We start from the raw sequence: 9,759 nt of genomic DNA, 5'->3' as shown, positions 1-9,759 counted from the left end.
AAAAAAAAACACTTTAAATTAAATTTAAACAAAAGTCATTCACGTTAATTTTGTTGTGTTTCTTTCACTTTCTCGATCGTTTGTTTGTTCCCTCGCATGTACCTGCAAAGTACGGTTGTCTGGGTACCTTGAAAACTTTCTTCTCATCATCATTAAACACACTCTCGCTCTCATTAATGCAGTAACGCACACAACGACACCAAAAATGTTTTAGTCAAAGAAAAAAAATACAAAAAAGTTACCTAATTTTATCTATATAAACCCCCCTCACTCGTCATCTTACCCACATCACAAAAACTATTATCTTTTCTCCACATTTTCTTTCTCTCTTCCAATGAATTTACTCCGCAAGCTCACCCGAGCCATCAACGCGGCGACACAGCGGCGGAATAACACTTCCCGCCGATCTGACTCAACAAGAGAGCCGCTGGCTGAGTCTTCAGAGAACAATCACGTGCCTGAAGGTCATGTGCCAGTTTACGTGGGAGAGGAGATGGTCCGGTTTGTTGTGCATGCTGAGGTGCTGAACCATCCGGTTTTGGTGAACCTGCTGAACATGTCGGCTCAAGAATATGGTTATCAAGGTGTGCTTCGAATTCCTTGCCGTGTCGTTGTGTTTGAGCGAATTCTTGAAGCGATTCGACTCGGTCGTAAGTCGGGTGCAATTCATGAACTCCTCCTCTCTGATGAGTGAGTTTTGTTATGTTAAGGGGATTTTGTTTGGTCGCGCAATGAAATTATGGAATGGATGATTTTTATTTTTAGTTTTTGTTTTTACAATTGGATTGACTAAGAAATTAGTCAATTTGATCTGTAATTGTTTACTTAATAATTGTCTTTGTTATTTCTTTAGTTTATGTTAATTTGCATGCATTTCATTGTAAAAAGTTTGACATTGTTAAATATAAGAACCGATCATCTGCGTGACTTTAAGAATGTGCCTTATTGTTAAATACTTAACTTTAATGGTTTGGATTTGGTGATAAAACCACATGTTTTAGATCTGAGAAATTTCATATTTAAACTCGTTAATATTTTTGGAGAAAAGTAGCTGTAAATATTTTATCAACTTTGAAATTGGAGTACCATTTCTTCACCTTGAATTTATTAATTATCATTAAAAAAATATATTATAAAAAGTTTATTAATTAAATAATTCAAATAAAATTAAAATAAAAAGTCAAATGTATTTTGTATATATATTGGATCAAATACATTTGATTGTTTGTTTATATTTAAAATCGAAGATAATAACAATTAAATATTGGACGGCATTCTTCTTTGTGAGAGAGAAAACTAGGGTTCCATAGCTTAGAGAGGCAGAGCTTGTCGTATGTGCTTCGCGATAGAAAGGGAAAAGTCAAATAATATAGAATCAATTAATTTTATTTTTAATTATTAAAAAAAATTTAAGAACATCCTCTGTGTCTCCACTGTCACACTCTTTCAATCAAGTAGATAGTAGCTGATTTAAAAAGTGTGTTTTGCACTAGTGAATTGACAACGTGAAAATGCTTTAGACTATTAATTAAAAGAAATTTCTTCTTGCACTCTAGAATTTGATTGGATGCTATAATTTGTTAGTTGGTCTAGTGGTGATTGGCGTTGAACTTTGTAAGGAGGACCACTGTTCGATCATCCGCAACTGCGATCGGGGTGGGGTTGTAACCAGTTCTTAATGTCATAACTGACCTCCGAACTAGATTAGACGGTCAGTGAGTTGGATACTGGTATGGTGAAAACAAAACAAAACAAAACAAAATTGATTGGATGTCGATATCTCGTATATATTTGGATTTGGTGATAAATCAACATGTTTTAGATCTGAAAAATTTCATATTTAAACTTGTTAATATTTTTGGAGAAAAGTAGATGTAAATATTTTATCAACCTTTGAAATTGGAGTACCATTTCTTCACCCTGAATTTTTTAATTATCATAAAAAAATGGATATGATAAAATTCAATTAATGAAATAATTTAAATAAAAAGTCAAATGTATTTTTGTATAAATTTGTATCAAATACATTTGATTGTTTTCTTATATTTGAAATTGAAGAGAATAACAAATATATGGGATGGCGCCGTTCTTCTTTGTGAGGGAGAAAACTAGGGTTCTATAGCTTAGAGAGGTAGAACTTGTCGTATGTGTTTCGCGATAAGGAGGAAAAAGTGATATAATATTGAATCAATTTATTTTATTTTTAATTGTTAATTTTTTTTAAAGAATTACGTCAGTGTCACTGTCACGGTTTTTAATTCAAGTGGATAATAGCTGAATTAAATTTCCTGATATAAAAAGTGTTTTTTGCAATAGTGAATTGACAACATGGAAATGCTTTAGACTATTAATTAAAAGAAATTTCTTCTTGCACTCTAAAATTTGGATGCTACCAATCGTTAGTTGATCCAGTGATGATTGGCGCTGGACTTTGTAGAAAGTATCACGAATCAATCCCCCACAATTGTGATCGAGAGGAGGCTGGAACCACTGATGGTGAAAACAAAAACAAAAAATCGATGGGATGCAGATATCTCTTGAAAAATAACTAAATATAAAATATGACATGAAAATAAAAGATTCAAAGTTGGATATCATACCCAAAAAAAAAATCTAGATTTTACATCAATGTTTACCTTAATTTAATCTTTTTACATTTTATATTTCACCGTAATTAGAATATATTTAATCTCCAATAGACCCCTCAAGATTTCCTAGCCACTTAGGCCCTGTTTGGATTAGCTTATTTTTGAGCTTATGCAATTTTTATGTATTATTATTATAAGTTTGTTAAGGTAGTGTGTGATAAAATAACTTATAAAATACAATTTTCACTAATGTAAACTTATAAAATAGCATAAATTTTAGTTTATATTGCATAAGCTTAAAAATAAGTTAATCCAAACGGGATTTTACTTAGGCTCTTTGGGCTATGGGACTGATAATCGAATCGATAGCAGAATATCCATATTTTCTAACTATGGTTGAGCTACCTCCCAAATGGATGACTATTCAAATTGAACTCGAGTTATTTTCCTAGGGTTGATTCATATGTCTCCAACCAATGTTAGTATGGCGGGCTAAATTTCTGAAGGCACAAATTATTGTAAAAATTCTGATTGGGAAAGATATAGTAAAATTGAAAATCTGACATATCTTGAATAGGATTAGCTCTTCAATAGAGATGAAATTTATTAGAAACTTAAAAAAAGAATATTATAAATTTTAAAAGAGAATTATAATTATATATACTTTATTAATCTTATTAAATATACTTCATTATTATCATAAATGTAAGTCAAACATTTTCTTTTTTTATAAAAAATGTAAGTCAAACATATTAAAATAAAGGTTATTTTTTTTTGTAAAAATAAAATAAAGGTTCTTTTTTTTTTGGGTACAAAGTTTCATTTCTTTTAAGATTAAGATTTTATATAATACTCCCTCCGTCAAAGTAGAAATAGGTCAAGTCGGCCTAAAGGAGCCTATCCATTAACATGTCATATTTGAGTTTTAAAAAGGTTGAGCCGAGACCTATAAAATAACCTTATGACATACTACAGGTCAGACTTAGACTTAATTTTTTAACAAGATTAAGATTAGGCTTGACAAAGCGTAGCTCAGCCTAGCATTACAACCCCCACCCCCGTCCTACAAAAATCATCGCATTTGACCATTTAACACAAATTAAGTAAATATGATAAATGAAAAAAACAAAAACAAAAATAATAATAACAATTTTACCAAAGTACTTTTTTTTTTACAATAGAGTCAATGAGGATGGAACTGAGGATCTCATGGATACTACTCAAATATCTCACCCTAGACCAAACTTAGTGGCTTAAAGTAGTTATCTTTACTATATATATATTGGTGTATATCATGAGTAGGAAAAAAAAATGGTATTTAGAGAAAAAATTATTTCATAATTTAGTAAAAATCAACAATTTAATTTTTTTGTTCAATTTCCTACTCCTACTTTTATATAGACTTTAGAGTACAAGATAGTTTTTATTTCAAACATAGTATTTTTATTTTATTTTTCTTTCATGGATATATTAAGTTTATGTCCCCCAATTTTTAATTTTCCTTCTTTTAAATTTCAGTAAATTTCTAGCCATTATAAAAAAATATATATCAAACATAGTATAATTTGAGTTGTGATGGTAGGTCCTTTATTTGGTATAAAGGTCATGTAGATAGGGAAAAACTACGAGAATGTGCAGTTAACTTAATTTAAAGTTTCAAATTCATGTCTTTTTTTTTCTTTTTCTTCCTTGTCAAATTAGTCTTTTATCGTTGATGAGGTTGGCATTGTGTAAAGAATCCGAGTAGCAGACAAGTTCATCGATATTCATGTCTTTGGCCAGCAAGAGACCCTTGTAAATAGCATACAATTCAGCGAGCAAAATGTCAGATGACCCTTGAATGAAGCCTGAGAAGCCAACGAGATAGTGGCCGAAGGTGTTTCTAATAATACCGCCAAACCCAGATCGAATGGGAGAATCGAGACAACTTCCATCCACATTAAGAATGATACAGGGATAGTTGTTGTGGTTCCACTTGATATATCTATCAATTGACCCTTCGTTAGAAGCAAGGGAGAAGCAGTTTCTGAAGGTTTCGGCCATAGCTCGAATGTGAAAGGAAATCCGACTTAAAGATCAAGTCTCATTGTTCAGGCACATCAGGTTGCGGTGTCTCCAAGACCACCAGACACCAGCCGAGAAAATGAGATCCTTTGAACCTGTGGCCCCTAGTTTAAGCCAATCGCACACATCTAGATTTGAGAAGAAATCCAAATTGTTAAAACCAATGTGGTTCCAAAGGCTGCGGGATGCCAAGCATCATATTCATGTGGTATTGATCTAAGATATAAAAGAGTTACTCTCACAAACCAATGTTTCTCTCTATCGCACGCTTAGAGAAGGGAATTAATGTGCAGATTTCTTCGCTAAACTTGGAGCCTCCTCAGATGCCGACTACTTGACTCATGCTTCTCCTCCATAAGGCGTTCGTGATCTTCTTAGAAACGACGCAATGCGAACCTTTTTTCTTCGTGAATAGTTCCTCTCTTTTTTTTTTTCTTTTCTTTTTTTAGCTTCCTTACAAAAAAAATTAGTCTTTTATCATTAAAAATATTTTCATTGTTGAGTCATATTTCATTATTATTCTTGAATAACATATTTTAAACAATATTTTAGTACCCAATCGATGATAACAATTAAGATCATGATCTTAGATAAATACTAAAAATGGTCGTGTTAATTTTACCAAAGTACTAAAAATGGCCGTGTTAACTTTGATGAATTGAAGCTAAAGATATGTATTCATTTGTGGAATGATCAAGTCAGATTTTGGTAATATACATAAAAGATTGTCCAGATTTTTAAATATAAAGAATCAACTTCGATTTTTTTTTTAAGCAAAAGAAGTTGGTAGCTGAGAACTAACAAACCCAAAATATATTAAGAAAGAGTAAACAAAATAACATGGAGGGGACATTGACCAAAAACTCCATCAAGAATTACAAATTCTGAAACTAGGGATACCTAACCGGTTTCTTCGAAAAGTATCTTTTATAAAACCTGGAACCTGATGCCAATAGGTAAAAGAAGACAATGAGCAACCATGATTAGCAAGAGTGTCTGCAACTTGATTTCCTTCTCTATATATATGAGAAACGATACAATTCATATAAGAAAGAAGGAATTTAACATTATGCCATCTATTCCTTATGTTCCATGCAACCATGAAATTGGTGTTTTTGAAAGCATGAACTACCAATTCCGAGTCTAATTCCAACCAAAGATTATACGAATTCATGTTGTAAGCTACTTCAATTGCTCTCATAGCAGCACAAAGCATTGGTTGAAAAGAAGAAGTTTCCCCTAAAGGCTCAACAAAACAGTAATTTAAAGCAGCAATATGATCCCTAAACACACCACCACATGAAGCAATAACCGGACTACCTTTTGCAGCCCCCATCTATGTTGCATTTAATCCAATTAATCAAAGGAGGCTGCCACAAAACTTCTTTGATAAGAGGAGGAGTTGAGTAATGAGTTGAAACATTTAAATGCTTCAAAATGATAATATCTTTGATGGAGTTAGAAGAGGACTTTTTAGAGTTATTACCTGAAAGAGAGGAGTTTGTAATAATCATAGAAATAACTGAATTGAAATTGATGGGTTTATCATGAAATCTAGCTTGATTCCTGGCAAACCAAATTGCATTGATCAGGTTGACCAAGGCAGCGGTGATGGTAATTTTGCATTGAGGGGACCAATTCATATCACATAACTTCCACATATCCTCTACAGGAGTGAAATGCAGCACCAAGTTTAAGCAATTTGCAAACCAAGACCAGATCTTGATATTATCATCTGTTGGCATTTTGTTGTGCATGAGTCTCCATACAAGAAGGGATTTTGAAGGAGGAATATCAAGACTCCATGTAACTTTAGCCCAATCCAATTCTTGTAAATGTTGAAGCTTAAACTGATAAGCGTCAGAAAGTTGTAAATCACCAGAATCAGAATGTTTCCAAATCAGTTGGTCCAGAATCAACTTGATATGTAAAAGATATAAATTCTATTTTTCAAAAATTAACCTTGTCTCATATGTAAAAGATTCCTTCTAAAAAAATCATATGTAAAAGATATATATATATATATATATATATATATATATATATATATATATATATATATATATATATATATATATATATATTATTCTTTAAAAATATTAAAAAGGATTAATTAACTCATAATTGTTAATAAATCAATATTCAATCTTGTCCAAATAAATAAGGTTTAAACGTGCTTTTGATCACCTTATTTTAAAAAAACAATGAAGTTTTGATCCTCCTACTTTTCAAAGTTTTGATCCCACATTTTATTTTAAAGTCAATTTTGCTTACGTGGATTTGTTATTAATCACATGCCAACTCTTAGTGGACAAATTTATTATACATGTCGTTATTAATGTTTAATGAAATAATATTTATTATACAAATTTAAGTGCTCAACCTCATTCTGAAACAACTCTTACATACTCCACCCGGTTCAAAATATAAATAAAAATTGATCAACATAAATGAATGTATTTAGTCCAAATCTTTAACGAAATACATCATTTTTTTTTTACTCATTTTTGCTTATATTTTGGGACGGAGAGAGTATATGTAAAGCTTTGTCATTAGACAAAGATAAGTATTCTTTCCTTTAAAAACTTCACCACTTATTCCGTAAATTATTCTATGGACATATATGAGATATCCACCCCATTTTGCAGGAAAATGAGAAGAGAACGAAGAAATGAAAAACCACTCCCTCCACCCTTAAAACAGACAGATAAGTACTCCAATCTCAACACTCTGTTCATTTTCTCTTTAAAGCAAATATTTCGTTTAGATTTCGTGACAATGGTCAATGAATACCTTGTTATTTTCCCATTTGAATAAACGTTTCGTTTTCCGTAGATTTTATTCATAACAAATAACATGTCTCACCCATTTAAAAACAAATTCCGTAATATTCAAATTTGTTTCACATAAATATCAAAAAAAAAATTAAAAAATTTGTTTCACATATAAATTATCAATGAAAATCACGCCATCAGTATCACGACAACAGACTTTCAACTCCTTATTATCCCCATAGCAAAGACTTGGGGACAACTGTTCTAGGCCAGCTAAAATCGAATAATTAACTACAAAGATCCAATATAAATGGATAAAGATCACACGTGGCATAAACGACCCCTAAATGACCAAATGAGCACGGACTAAAGGTCCATTATACCTTACATCCAGACCAAAGGTCCACTGTACCTTACATCCGAGGCACACATTTGATAAATGACACTCCAGGTGATATGTGTGGTTAATCCTCTACGTAGATGGGAGACCACCCCCACTACATTAAAACCCTAATATATTCTTCTATATAAGCATTCATATACCAATCCCAATGTGTGACATATGCGCCTCCAATTTAGCATTTATTTCCCTCATTCAAATATTAACTTGAGCGTCGGAGTGCTAATATTTTTGCATGTACCTTTCCTCTCCGAATCAAAGGACCATACCAATCATCTTCAATCACAAGCTCTACTAGCTGAATACTCATAATCGAGATCAAATTTGGCATTTTTCTCATATATAAGGAGCATTGTTCGCATATGTAAGTGAATACATCATGAGAAAAATTGGATCTCTGAAGTATGTAACACATGCGACGCAAATAACTTATATGTGTGTGTGAAGTCAGAAAGTAGAGTTTTACTCTTGAGTTGTGTTGTATATGCGATGGTTAAGGCTCACACGTACAAGCCAAGGTTGAACCGGTCACAGTTTGATTTCTCTTTGCTACATCTTCAACATTGTTCATTTTTGTCGTGAACAAATGGTTTATGCAGCTGACATGGATTCATGGAGTGAATAATTGGAATTGGCATTTTGATTTCTTTATAAGAATTTAGCCACCGAGTATCAAGTTTATGCTGCAGAGTTGCACTCACTATGGCTTTGCATTGAATGGATTTGGTTGCATGATCAGACAAGAGATTTTACTGTGGAATTGTGTTACAAAGAGATTATTTCCAAGATTAATCAAATTGTGTCAGATGACTATATGAAGAATGTATGTGGTTGGAGACTTCCCACTTGTGAAGAACATAGCAAAATATTGTTAACACTAAAATATATATCATATTTAGTATTTTACTTAAATAAAATAAGCTTTTAAATAAGTTTATGAGAATTATTTACTTGGTATGTACAGTATAATTACTTAAAAACTCTTTAAATTAATAATTATTAATTTATCGATAAATTAATAACTCTCTAAATTAATAAATTTCTCCGGTCCTGACATTATTAATTTAAAGAGTTTCTACTGTATTTTACTTAAATAAAATAAGCTTTTAAATAAGTTTATGAGAATTATTTACTTGTTTATGTTTTTTTTGTATTTTTAGGAGTAAAAGCTTGAAATATGAAGACTTTTGAGTGCATTTAATGCATATGATATCTTATTGATCAAGACTTGATGATAGTTGACATCCTTCCTTAATGAAGAGAAGTGGAAAATCAATGTGATTAATTGTTGGTCATAGCTAAAAGCCAAAGAAAATTGTCACTAGAGGAATTGAATAGTCAAGTTTTTCTTTTAGCCAACCTTGTCCTGGCCGTGTGCAGTGGCGGAACCAGAAAAAATATCGTGGGTGGGCCGAAAAATAGTCAATCTATTTTCAAATTGAATTTTTTGCTCCTCTATTTTCACATGTTACAATTTTGGTACCAACAAACTATATTTTTACTCTAAAAATTGTGATTTTTGGCTATAAAGGTGATTTACTGTCTCCAACATTAAATCTAAAGATGAAATATCAAATTTGAGACCAAAATTCACAATTTTTTTCCATTAAAATTCGCTAATTTTACTGCAAAAAAGTAATAAAAAAATATTGAGATGGGACTAAAATTGCACAAATGTGAAAATATATGAGACTTGAAAAATTTAATATTAATTAAACATATTTTTTATGTCATTTCATATTTATATATGCTAGTTCAACTGCTAATTTTATCTATTATTATAAATTCAATTAATTATGAACTAACATTTACATTAATACTTGAACTAATATGTGTACCGAATTACTTATAATCATCAATAATATACTATAAATTAATATTTACATTAATATTTGTACATATATATATATATATATCGGGTGACTTAAAATCA

At 31.2% G+C, this 9,759-nt stretch overlaps 1 protein-coding gene across 1 annotated transcript; it reads left to right on the top strand.

The window, feature by feature from the left end:
• The first annotated feature begins 334 nt into the window (after nt 1-334).
• LOC123895913 (auxin-responsive protein SAUR71-like) lies at nt 335-694 on the top strand. Its single transcript, XM_045946379.1, has one exon. The coding sequence runs from the start codon at nt 335-337 to the stop codon at nt 692-694; it is 360 nt and encodes a 119-aa protein (XP_045802335.1).
• Nucleotides 695-9,759: the final 9,065 nt, after the last annotated feature.

The sequence above is a fragment of the Trifolium pratense genome, linkage group LG7 (assembly GCF_020283565.1).
Source record: "Trifolium pratense cultivar HEN17-A07 linkage group LG7, ARS_RC_1.1, whole genome shotgun sequence".
NCBI lineage: Eukaryota > Viridiplantae > Streptophyta > Magnoliopsida > Fabales > Fabaceae > Trifolium > Trifolium pratense.
Note: the sequence above shows the minus strand (reverse complement) of the source record. Positions and strands in the feature narration are given on the sequence as shown.